The 14,043-nt window shown below is 34.6% G+C and overlaps 1 protein-coding gene across 3 annotated transcripts in view; it reads left to right on the forward strand.

Annotated features, from left to right (window-relative positions):
* KCNT2 (potassium sodium-activated channel subfamily T member 2) overlaps window positions 1-14,043 on the forward strand; it is a 360,405-nt gene that overhangs the window by 278,029 nt on the left and 68,333 nt on the right. For 2 of the 3 annotated variants that reach the window (XM_042976237.1, XM_042976236.1), the window contains one exon: window positions 5,809-5,943. In XM_042976237.1, the coding sequence (XP_042832171.1) occupies window positions 5,809-5,943 (135 nt within the window). Of the gene's footprint in view, window positions 1-2,347; window positions 2,420-5,808; window positions 5,944-14,043 lie in introns of all 3 variants that reach the window. The other variant, XM_042976234.1, reaches the window with a different exon arrangement.

Below are 14,043 nucleotides of genomic sequence, written 5' to 3' on the forward strand. Positions count from 1 at the left end.
AGATATGCTTCATCAAGATTATATATTTACTAGGTTTCCAGGGCTTGATTTACCTTGTAACATAGCTGAATTTGTGTAAGGATGAGCTAAGCTAGCATAATGCAGATGCTAATGTAATTTCTGAGGGTGTAGAAGGTTGCTTGCACATCGTAAATACATGTTTGTGGCAGAATTGCATGTGGCTAAAATTCTTGAGTTTCCTAAAACAAGGCAATAATTTTGATGTCTAAGTACCTTTAATGATTGCTACTGGAAAAAGCAACAAAATACAAAGGACATATTTTTATTTTAACTCTAATTGGGAGCATTGGCATAAAGTAAGGACTTAATTTTTGTCCCCAGTGACCCCAGTACTATTTATTACACAGTTTTTCAGTATTTTCATTAAGTTGAGTTATTCAATAACATTATTTACTCTTGCTTTACTGGCCTTTAGAATAGAGAAGATGGCGTAAAGAAATTGAAATAATCTGAATGTAAAAGAATGAGTCAGAGTAAAAGTGTGGTTATTCCAGCCAGGGTATGTGTCTGCAATTAATAATGAAGGATTATAGATCCATCTCTGTCACATAGATTATTGAGCTACTCACTTTATCTGAGTAGAACTGCAAAGGAGTAAAGAGAGATGAAACAAAATAACAACCAAAAAAAGACACAGGCAAAATGATTTTTCAAACCACTGCAAAATCTCAGTACGGTCCCAATCTTGTGGCACTGTGTCCTCACACCTGCTTCTATAAACATGAGCTAGGGGAGGGGAGTCATGGAGGTTATCGAATGAGCAATGAGAATGGCACTTCTAATTTTAAGAAGCGGAGCAGTGCTCAGACCGAACCAGAAGGTTCTATAAAAGACTGCCGCTCGGACTGTATATTGTTATAATATTCATTGAGATGAACATGCATCATGAGTTTTTAAAATATCTGTATTCTGTGATTCATTAATATCCTTCTATGAATGCTTTGGCATAAATGATTTAAAAACTAATACAGGAAAATGTCATCTAAAGATGTTCATACCAGTATGGTATATAATAGCAAGATATAGGAAATAACCTGTAATTTCAAGAGTTAACAATATGAAAGTGAGAATAATTTATATACTGAATAATTGAGGATTTTAAACATTAATTGTGGTACATTTATAATATGTAATAACATGGGGCCATTTAAAATGACTATGAAGAAATTTAATGTTGAGCTGAATCAACATTACAATAGTATTCTTTGGAAGATTGTCTTTTTAGCTTCACTGTATTGTGCATTCTTTTTCTTTAGAGTTAAAGGGTTAAGAGGATGATCAACAGGAAGAAAATAGGTCAGGGAGGAAAAGACTTCATCTAGCTGGGATATTAGAGATGCTGTCCTTCCCTCTTCCTAGAATTTCCCTCTCCTTCTCTTTTACTGGCAAACATCCAAATTTAATATCACTTCTGTGAAATGATCCCCAATTCTGCTTTCTGAGTGCAATCTATTGTTTTTTTTTTTTTCTGATTAAACCATATATTGTAATTATGTGCTTTTGTACATGTGTTCCGAAAGCTGTATTTTATATAGTACAAGGTAACATGATATTCTTTTTTGTGTATGCCTTAGTATAGAAATGTCTATTATATAAATATATGGGTACATATATGCTGAGTGAATAGATGCATGAAAGAGTTAATAACTTTATAAAATGAATATAATAGATTAAGTGATTTCTAAGGAAGCATCCAGGTTTATGATTCTTTCCCCAAATATGCCTATAAGTATAGATTTTAATATATATTTGCTCAACAATATACATGGAGTAAGTCAATTATGTAAAGGTGAAATACTTTTAATTTTATATGATACATATGTTACATGGGTGCATATACTATATTTATTGATTAATAGGCTGATACATTAAAAAGGGCATGTTGTAATTGTGTATATCCCTTAGAGAGATTGCTCTTAATAAGCATGCTAATTTAGTTCTCTATGCTTTGGGCCATCCAAGAAAAAAATCATTAATTTCTCATTTTACAATTCTTCCTCTGCATGAATAATTTTTAAAGTCATTGATAAGACTTTTTAGTCATAATTAAGGATATCAATTCAGTATTTTTGTAGAATAATGCCATAATGTTTCTGATTTAGAAAGAAATACAACTTGTTTTTATAATATAATAGTACATTGTATTATTTATAACAAGTACAAACGATATTTTATAATTAATGTTAAGAAAAAAGGCACTTAAAATTAATCTTGTCAACAGTGTTTAGTTTTGGAAATGCAAACTAAGTCAACTTACTTCCTTTCCCTAGAAGCGCTGCCACTGTTGTGACATTGTGTTTCATTTTGTAACCCATCTGCTACTTAGGCCAGATATGCATTTTCTGGATGCAATCTGTTGGTTTCCAATGGTTTACTACATGGTGGGCTCTATTGACAAGTAGGTGACAAAATCTTTGGCGCACTAACTAGTGTGGTGTCCTGTGGTTTGTCCTGTGCTGTGCCCCCGTGTTGCATGATGAGTGTAATTTGCCATTTCAGTATTGCAAATATGGTGTATTTTGCATGCAGAGCTTATGGTCTCGTGTTATACATCTTGTATTCAAACTTCCTAAAGCAGTAATCTGTTGTTGAATTAAAACAAATCTTGCTGCATGAGAATTTTGTCACATTTGTTTAGTTTCTAAAGCTATTTTAGTTTTGCACTGTCTGTAGCAATAATGTTGTTACTAAGGGCCGAGGGATAGAGAAAACCTAAAGGTTCAGTGTTGTGATGCATTGATATCATTGTCATAACTTCTGGAAACCTTCAAAATAATTTAGAGATGTTCGTTTTAGGCCAGATTTATAAACTGGAGCATTTCCTTAAGAGTTTACTTTATTCTAGTAACATATATCAATCTATAACTTCTAAAAATGTGTTAATTAAAAAGTCAAATGTGTGCAATATGTTAGTATTAAAATACAAATTCTTTTATATGCATGAGCATATAAGAAATATAAAAACTAAAGATCATAAAACTAATATGCATATAAAATGTGTTAGCTATCCATTAAAAACAAAATGTCTACCAGAACCGTCGAAACAAAATGCTAAAAGTTATCAATTAAGAACTTTCATGCTTACGTTTTGTCCTGTAGATATTGAAAAAACAAAGTCTTATAACTTTGAAAGTGTTTATTGGCTGTTGGATATATTAAAGACCAAACTAACTTATATCTAGCCTCTAGTCTACATTAATATAATTTACATGATCAGTTATCTTAATACTAACCAACTAAGATGTAGTTAGACGCATTAAAATTACTATTTAAATCCATGAATGTGAAATCAAACTATATTTTATCATTAGTAATGTTACTGTGAAATGATAATATTCTATTAAAATTCATTAGAAAAACAGAATACTTAAAAGATGAATAAACCTCCCATCTGTCTTTGTTGCTGTAAACTATGAAATGAATTCTTCCTCTATAAAAGTGTATATGTTGAGACAAAGAACTGAGAGGGTCAAGTTCCTATGAATGGAGAAAAAAGCAGGATTGGCAACAAGTTGATAATTATTGAAGCTGGGTTGGGTGATTGAAATATGGAGGTTCACTGTGTTATTCTCTTTTGCCAATGTTTGAAATTTCCCTTAAAAAAACAGACACACCTTTGAATGAATTAAAACCCATTCACAACACTGCCATATACTCATACATTCACATTGTAGTTCTTCTTGGGAAGGCTTAGAGAAGGGTACAAAGGAAGTTGTTTCCTCTTGAGATTCTTTTTTTCAATATTAACTTTTATCTTAGTCAGCCATCTGGTGGCCAAACTGTGTAAAGCAACTGTGCTGAATAAAAAAATAGGCAAGTGGCTTTGCAGATAGGATAGTGTGGAAAAATCATGATAGACATGACATTATAATTCATTGGTAGCATAATAAAGATAAAAAAGGAATAAAATGTAATATTAAATGGATATAAAAATAAGTTATTCAAAGTTAAAACATGAAGAACAAAATGTTTCTACGTGTTTCTGAAATGCCATTCCAATTTTATGTATTTTCTACAGATTTAAACTCGTACCTAATCATAATTACTAAAATCATTTGCCTAGGTTATATGTGAACTACAGCAGCCAATATTTTGAGTATGGAATTAACTGATACATGTAGGTATAGGTAACTATTAGCTATTTGGCACAGGTACTTACAGTGAAATTTTTTGTCAAGTTTCAACCTCATTGATTTATTACTAACGAAATATTCATTTTTCTGTCATAACTTTTATGTGTATATCCTTTTCCAGTCAGGCTTACCTTCTTCCACCTTATCTGTCCCTCTTTTTATGTAGATAATTATAATGGAGAGATGATTTTTTTTTTTTAATTGGGGAGAAGGATTTTAAGAGCTGACATAGAAAGCAACTTAAAATTATAATAAAGTGAATTGAAGGCATCATTTTTATGGCCCATAAGGGACTATATCACATTAATTTTCTACCTATTTCTTTGTTTTTAAAAAATGTATTTTAATAGACCTAAGAACAATTATGAATTTCTTAGTTAAAAGGAACATCCAAATAAAGTATTTCTAGGGATTTAAACTTGATCATCATATTGATTGGATATTGTGGTACTGGCCCCTCTTACCATAGGAAATTTATTTGGAATAACATTCTGTTTCCATAGTTTTAGCCATAAAATCTTTGCCACAGAGCATTGTTCCTGATCCAAGCAAAATATTTTTTCTGAACTACCCCTGGGGATCTTGGTAATAAGTCTGAACTACCTTGGGGATCTCAGAGCTTTGGTAATACTCTCTCACCTCATAACAGAATAAGAAATCCCACCTCCTTCCTTATCATAAGAAGAAAACAGTTCCCTCTAAAGTAACGTGGCTAGTTCAACCAATCACACACTTGGAAAATATCCTCGGGGAACTGACCCTTCAATTGAAGAATTTAAAAGGAACTACTGTTTTTTAAGGTCTACACTGTCTTCAGTCAACTTTGTACCAACAACATTCTTACACATTCAAATTTAGTCTCCTTTATCTACTTCAGCCCTAGCAGAGGCAGTGAGATAATGGTTTCCTTGTTTCAGCTTTAATGGTAACATTTTCTTTTAATTCAGTGGGAAACTGCTAGTTTTTGTCAGTGATAGGGGAGAAGACTGACTATTATAATTCACAGGAACTTGTATCTAGTTTAGCAATTATTTCATGCAACTAAAGAAATTAGGTTATTCAATCGGTTGCTCAAAAACTAAATGGTAAATGGTAAGTTTGAATACAACTGATATTTATATATTTTTCATGCTCGTGGCTGTGTTGAACCAATCTTTAACACATAGCTCTCACAAAGAGATAATCCACATTTGAGAATATTTCATAGTTTACCATTTCTTTGTTGAGCTAGACCATCTAAGGTAATATGAGTATTCATCTCTACTCTTACCAAAAGTACTGTAGGGATAAAGAAGATGTAAATGTCATGTCTTTGAAATAGTGAGAGAAAAGTTCTGATATGCTTTATTTCTATTTGATGGCAAAATGGGTGTTTTCCGTGTTTTCTTTATCTAATTAATAAATATTATTTAAAAATTCTTAAAGCATAGTGCTTTGAAACGGTTAAGATCTAATGAAACATAAACAGCTCAAAAACACAAATTATTTAATATCTGTAGAGAATGTATTATAATCCCCATTAACATCTACCAGGGCAAACTCTATGAAAGCCATCTATGAGGGCAACCTATACAAGTGTAGTGGGTAAGCAAGCACTGATCTTAGTACCGTGATTTATTGAAAGTCCATTTTTCTCTGTTGATTTTTATCAAAGCCTAGATGACTTACTCAGGTGTGGAGTGACTTTCGCTGCCAACATGGTGGTTGTGGACAAAGAGAGTACCATGAGTGCCGAGGAAGACTACATGGCCGATGCCAAAACGATTGTAAATGTGCAGACACTTTTCAGGTAACTGTCTGAATAGCTCTGCCCTGTTGTCTACGTACCGCTAAATATCTGTGAAATATTTGACTCTGAGTCTGTATAAAAGGAATGAACATGAGATACTTACCCTGAAGTTTTATGTTCATTCATTCAATCCAAAAGCAAATACTTATTTAACATCTAATGTATGACTGGCACTATATGTTTAATTTATTTTATTTTTTTTTTAAGTTTATTTACTTATTTTGAGACGAGGGGGTGGGACAGAGAAAGAGGGAGAGAGAATCTCAAGCAGGCTCCACACTATCAGCGCATATCCTTTCATGGGGCTTGAACTCACAAACTGTGAGATCATGACCTGAGCCAATGTCAGGAGTTGGACACTCAACCCACTGAGCCAGCCAGGCACCCCACCATGTGTTTAAGTTTTAATGCAGGATCATCATTCTTTTAAAAATCAATAGAATAATAAGTGTGGGTTTTTTTGTATAGTTTAACATAACAAATTCTAAATCCTGTGCTGTAGTAGTCATGATTTGTGACAGACCATGTGTGTTACAACTTTGGTTTTATGCCTGGCAGTGGCCAATAGTACGCGTTTACAAACTGGATTACTAGGAATGAAATATCGTAAGACTGTGAACAGGTAATTTACCCATGTTAGGAGCCAAGTCATAACTCATCCAGATAGGAATTTTCTTTATGGTTATCTTTGAGTAACAGTGAAAACCAAAGAAAAGGTCATGCTATAATCAAAGTCAAAAACTCCCCTGTAAATGAAGACATCTATGTCACTTGAATGGTTCTTTCTGAAATCATTTTAAAATTTAAATATCTAAAAGATCACTATTTCAGTTTCATGATTTTTGCACAAGGCCAAAGGACATACCTGAGCTACCAAATTATGGAAGTAAATAAAACAATCTGAACTCCATCATCATCTCCCATCACTCCACCTTTATAACCTTTATATTGTAGCAAAGCATATACTGAGGGTAATTTTCAGTTTATAGTTTGAGTTTAGAATTCAGAAGAGAGAGGCTAGATGTGAGTCCCACTTAAGGTGATTATTTACTATATGATCTTGGGCAAATTATTTCCTTCTCTAAACCTCAGTGTCTTAATCACAAAGTTGATTGGAATTTAAAAATATATAATGCTGTAGCACGTGACTGGTAGTTTTCAATTATTCAGTGAAGGCTACTGTAATATTAGCACTCTCACGATCGCTTTCATCTGACAGAGTGGAAAAGCCACAGACCTTGGAAAAATATAACAACAAACTTCATCTGTCCCAGAGGTGCTAGTAGACACTATGTGACCTCAAGCATATTTCTTAACTTCACAGAAATTCAGTTTCTCTCATGTATAAAATGCATGTGGACAATAGTTAACCCTTCTTGCAGTGTTAATGTGAAGACTGGAAATTAGGTATATAAAGAGTCTGTTTTCCAGCATTTGGAAAATTTACTCTGAACTTGCATGAGAAAGTCTTGTGTCAGAAGGAGAACAAATGTACCCTCTAAAGTTACTGTAATGAGGCGGTTCATTTAGAATAAGGCTGACTAGTTCTTGAGCTATATGAAATAGTACAGTTAAAGGGAGAATAGCACATGTTTAAAATATGACAGATATGTAAGTAATTTTTTTTCTCTAGAGAATGCAAAAGGATATTATAGGGTATAAAATTAATTTAGAAGGATGAGATTTACAGCCAGTGAACAACGTAACATCATCCTTTTTATTCCCTGTGTGGCAAAAGCTAGTTATATTTTTAACAAGAGAGGATCTTTGGTTCTTTTGATTAAACATACCATTTTAGCTTTCAACTTATCATGAGTTTATTTCTATTACGGTAAAGTTTCTATTGACCTACTTTTATTGTATATACTATGAATGAATAATTTTGATTTTAAGATAACAATCAATCAATCAATCAATCAAGAATAAATCCCCATCTTACTGAGCGATGCAAAGGCTCTAATATTTTTAAACTAACTGACTAGAATAACTAAGGGTAGATATACATGTAGCGATATTACCATTATTTCACTAAGTACATAACAATATTTTTCAAGAAAACAGTTCTGTGAAACATTTTTTATGGGGTAATCCATGAGCTCCTAATCTAAACTAGTGCTAAACTAGGCTAGTCTTATATAATAAAGTGCAATGGATCCCCATGATGTACTGAATGTTATTTATATAGATAAATGACCAAAACTATGCAAATTTATTAGTTTCATCATATAGGTGCAGTCAGTTACCACCCTTGAGGTCACCCACATTCCTTGAAGATTTTAGTTCCTGATTCACTGTGACTCTAGAAATCCTGCTTCTATCATAATTCTTGATGGTATCAGCAATCCTACATAGATGATCTTTTCAGTGTTTTACCTTAGCCACCTGTTCTCATGGTCGTAGCCTTTACCTTGAAGTACCAATGATTTTACCCTCCTTCTTTTCAGTTTCATTCAGTTCTCTGAGTACTACTACTCTGAGTACTATTGGGGGTATTTCTTCTAATACCCTCAATCTTAGCAGCCTTTTGTCTCCACTAGAACCTACTATCCACTGGTTCTGCTACCTTTTCACTGTCCTTAGTCATCTGAGGGCTTTTCTTCCATGCTTAACAGATTAAGTTCCAATATCAAGCATTATAATCACTCCTGTGCTGAAACCCTGAATTAGTGTCCACTAATTACTGATTAGTGTCCACTACTGTGGACTGACACCGATCTTAACTCTCTTTCCTGTCTCCCTTCCTCCGCCCTCAGTTTTCTATCCTTTCAGCTTCTCTGCCCATCACCTTGCATGAAATTTCTTAGAGACAGATGACAAAATTCCAGAGGTAGGATCCAGTTATCTTCATAAGTGAGCAACAGGCAATCAGAAATCCAGTCATAGTGGCTGGATACCAAGCTATTTAGGATTAAAGCTTAAGGCTCCATCTCTAAGAGAACACTGAGTATATGAAAGTCAATAGTGTTAAAAAGGATTGAAGAAGACTAGTTAAGTGATGCAAACAGACTTTATTTAACATTTCACGAAGTGGGCAGTCTCCATTCTCAAGGATCAAGACAACTACAGAATGGAGTGTGAGGCAGGAAGCTTTTATGGGGTAGAAGAGTAAGGAATAAGAAAGAGAAAAAAAAAATGAGTAAGGAACAAAAAACAAGGAAATAAGTATAGACCCCAGAGTTGGCTTGGCATTTTGGGATTGGCTGACTGGATATATTGTGTTTCTGGTCAAGTGGAATATTTACAGGTATCAAGTAACAAACCTAAAACAATTTAGTAATGAGTTTGATATTTTTTAAAAAATGTTTATTTATTTATTTTGAGAGAGAGAGAGAGAGAGAAAGAAAGAAAGAGCACGGGAGGGGCAGAGAGAGAAGAAGAGAGGGAATCCCAGGAAGGCTTTGTTCTATCAGGGCAGAGACCAACGTGGGGTTTGATCCCATGAACCATGAGATCATGACCTGAGCCAAAATCAAGAGTCAGACACCTAACCAACTGAGCCACCCAGATGTCCCGAATTAGATATTTTTTAATCAGTGGAAAGCAGCCTGTGAATTGGGGGAGTACAGTGCCTCACAAGCAATGAGACACTTTCCCGGAGAGATTTTGGGCAAGACTGAGATTTACAGAATGTTAGAAGAGGCAACATGGAAACAGGGCATGATGGGCTAGGAGGTCAGGCATTTGCTAAGGCTAGTAATAGATCCTGTTTTCTAGCATAAGCTGAGCTAGCTAAAGCTGAGTTGGAGGATTAGGGTTGGTGTATATTAGGTTTCCTTGGTAGATATTTACCAAAAGTACAGGCTGACATGTTTAGATTTGTAACATGGGCCAGGCCACTGAGACAGCCTCTGTTTTGTGGGTCCCAAAATACAAATTAACGTTATCACAGAGACAGAAAAGTTAGATCTAAGTTTTTAGTTTGCTGGCATGGCAACCCAACAGGAGAAGCTCCATCGTGGTCCTAGAATTTTTTTTCAATAATAATATCACGAAAATATCTCAGCCAATCCTTATATCTTCATGAATATCATTAATTTCCTCAAACAAGAGCCGAATTCTAATCTTCTCTGTAGCTGTATATATTAAGCAAGTTAAGATTACCTTCTGCTGTTGCTCTGTATAGAGCAATACTACATTTTATTAGCATTAGTTTGTAAATACCATTTATCTTGGTTATTTTGACATTCCATTTTGACATGGGGCATTTTGACCTTTACATTTTCAGCTTTTAAAACTACTAAAGAATATGTTAGAGGAATCTTCAATCTGTGGTTGTATTAGAGTCCAGAACATAAGAATGAGATGGAATTCAAATATGAAATGAAAGCAACAGTGCTCTAGTTCTAGGTATTGATAAAAACTGGTATGATTTGTTTTGCTGGCTAGGAATAGGGTTAAATTTGTTGTTATTCAGAAGCTCACAGTGACCACTTGAACCCATACCTGCCCAGCTTACTCTACAGCTTCACTTGACAAGGTCTCTCTTTTGTCCAGATTGTCCAAGGACCTTTCAGAGTTACTCAGTCCCAAAAGACCAAAGGCAAAATAGGAGAAACTCACTAATTCACTAGCAGTATATTTGGGTGGTGGGGCTAGGAAGAATTAGAGAACAGTTGGGGGCATCGGGAGAATTCCTTTTCATCTGGAATTGCATTTATAACTCAAACATAGTTTTGTAATTGAAAACTGGATTACACAATTCAATGTGTCTTTATCCAGTAGGGCAATTATATATTTGCTGGTTTGGCCCTTGCATGTTTCTTCCAGAGAACCTACCCAGGAAGTGTTTTATTTTCCATATCCAGAATCTGGAGCATGACATACAAAGTGTTAACACTCAGATGTTTGATAAACATTCCTTAAGTTTGTTTTGGGATGGCTGGGACAAGAGGGGCCTCCAGCCTCAGCCAAGCTTTGTCACCAGAACAACCTAAGCAGGCCCTGTATTGATCACTTGCCCAAATTTGTTCCTTCACTTACGATGAGTTTACCTTTGTGGGTTCGGAGTAGTCCTTTATAGTAAGCAGCAAACTCCTTCAGGGACAATCTATTCCAGAGGTTCCAGATTCTCTAGGTAAGAGAGTATCTCTAGTACTTTACTCTGAAGAGATTCCTTGAATCCTAAACAATTGGCCCATCAACCTTAGAGACCATTTCAAAGTACCAAAGACTATAGGAGATAAGGTCTTTTCAAGTCAAATATGGCTAAGCCTCTTTCTCTCCTGTGCCTATGGACCTTAGTTTATACATCTAAGAGAAAACACTCATGGGTCATTCTCCTTGAAAGATCTGCTAAGTGAGTGTCTGATTTCCAAATTGAAAGAAAAGCAGGTCCTCACTTTAAAATTTAAGTGTCTCTTGCTAAAGTTTTACCTCACAAGCACTTGGTGTATTGAAAATATTGCCTGTTTTCACATTTTTATGAACAAGTGTTAATATCTAAACTAAATTTAAAGAAGCATGCCAAAATGTGCCTTGAATTAAAAACAACCACTTCAAAATGGCCATGTCATCTATCACTATTCTCATTTAACTGAAGAAAAAAAAGACGATATTGAAAGCAACTTACTGGCTCATCCTATCCTATATAGGAAAAAAAAATGGCCGATTCAAACCAACAGCCTAAGTCTGTGTATCAGGAGAAAGGGAGAGGAGAAAATTAACTCAAGGAGTCGTGAAGCAAATGTTTTTCTAGAGAGCACACAAGATAGATAAACATTAGTTTAATACAGAATGGGTACAAAAGTAAATACTTGCTAATTTTAAAAGATGAACTAAGGTATATTAAAAATTTTTTAATTTATTTGAGCAAAAATCAGTTCAGATTTGTCAGTGCCAGGTAGGAAGTAGTTAGAAACACTCCATGGACAAGAGTGAGGGACTTACAGAGAAGAGGCAGAAGTAAAGCAAAGAAATAATTGATCAGCTACAGCTTAAGTGGTTGTATTATTTGAGAAAGCCTAGTTGACTGTTTGTGATTGGCTGGCCTTTGGTTTTGATTTCTTAACCTTGAGGCATGTATAGGTTGAGGTGTTGATTTGTTTAAGTAACCTGCTAAGGTGTTAGAGCCATCTCAGTCTAATGGCCTCCTTATTTAATTAACATTAGTTTTGTTTGCATTGTAAAAGTCCAGGAATGATTTAGTTCAGAAGTCTCTTAGGCTGATTTTGTTTTAATATAAAGATATTTTTGCTTTTGAATTTTTTCCTAAAATGTAGCTGATCAAACTGGTAAGATAATCAGTGCTCTGGCAATGGGAACATTCATTCAAGTCATGGATCTGTGTATTGCAGGAATCCAAGAAATTCATGCATTAACCCCATAGTAGGTGAGGAGGACGTCTACAAACACCTACACTTGTGATTTATTCATGGTATTATTGAGCATCTAGTAAGTTTGGGGACTATACAGAATGCTATGGCTGAGCAGTGCCTAAGGCAGACATAGTGATCAGTAGTGATTAAGTAGTGATAGTCTAAGCAGGGAACATATTAAACAAGAGATTCCAGTAGAGAATTATAAATGTAGCAGCTACTGAAAAGAGTATAGTGTTACACAGGTACAGACAACAAGAATGTATGATCTAGTCCAGTGGATCAAGGAACACCTACCTGTTATCTCCCTGAAGAATTTACTCAGTTGTTTACTTGATAGACTAAGCAGGCAAGGAGAGGAGTAGAACATTCCACAAGGGGGCAGCATATCCAAAGGCTCTGAGGTATTGAGGCGGGCAAAGTTGATGACTTGGAGCAGAGCAAGTGGAAGACTGACAACGTGAGGCTGAAGTCTGAATCTGAATCAGAATATTCATGGCTTTGTAGAGCACGGTAGCAAGTTGATCTTCATTATAAGAACAACAGGAAGGAAATCACTGAAGGATAGAGTTTAAAAATACTATTTTAGCTACGACATGAAGAGTGGTTTGAGGGGAAAGTAAGAGGAGGGGAGAGCTGTGCAGTTAGAAGACTTGCATCCCCAGGATGCAAAGAGCATAAATGGCAAGTTAAAAAATAAAATCAAAAAAGAATATTGTCTTTATGTTGGCACAAGTAAGATATTATTATTGGCACAATAATCATAGTTATTGAGGAAATGTCATACCTCTCTCTGTATGTGGGAAAAGACATAATTGAAAATACTGATAATGAATATGTATAAATACAAGAATGATTCACTTATGTAGTGCAGAAATATCTTTATTATTTTGATTGGTTTACATAGATAAAAAAAATTACATACAGGAGATATCTGATATCTCAGACTTAAAGTGTTTAAAAAGTATTTTTAAAAGATTAAAATATATTCATATTTATTTTAGTGTTGAAAGCCAATTGTAATCTGAAACTGGTTTTTTACATATCTAAGTGAGTCTCTGTACCTATATATTAATATATATGTTTGTTATTCTGAAACATCATTCCTAGCCACCACAACAGATTAAAATTTATAGTGCAGCACACTAGCTCCGTTTTTTTTAATTAAAATATTGTGAACATTTTCCAGATTTGTATGCCCTTATGTTTGTTTTTCTTGAATATATAATTGCAGGTAGTCTCAGCTTCTCCCAGTGGTCTGTCAAGTAGAGTATATGGTGTGTTTTTCATCTTCAATTAGTTAGCATAACTGGGCATGTCTGTCAAAAGTATTTTTTGAATAAATTATACCAAGCAGAGAATTAGTCCATAGAGATTTTGCACCTCTCCACAATGATACTTACATCACTCAGTCAGGACATAAATTAATTGTAGAAAAGTTTTAAATACAAAAATATATTATTTTTCTTGTTTTTAATGTTTATTGTTGTTTTTGAGAGAGAGAGAGAGAGAGCGACAGAGACAGAATGCGAGTGGGTTAGGGGCAGAGGGAGAGAGAGGGAGACGCGGAATCTGAAGCAGGCTCCAGGCTCTGAGCTGTCAGCACAGAGTACAATGCAGAGCTTGAACTCATGAACCGTGAGATCATGACCTGAGCTTAACCAACTGAGCCACCCAGGCATCCCAGACCATATTATTTTTCAATTACAGTATTGCTTTATTATGATCTAGTAGGGAAAAAATACATTTATTATGTCATTTTATTTCTAAAGTGTTTTATACTCAC

The sequence above is a fragment of the Panthera tigris genome, chromosome F3 (genome assembly GCF_018350195.1).
Source record: "Panthera tigris isolate Pti1 chromosome F3, P.tigris_Pti1_mat1.1, whole genome shotgun sequence".
Classification (NCBI taxonomy): Eukaryota; Metazoa; Chordata; class Mammalia; order Carnivora; family Felidae; genus Panthera; species Panthera tigris.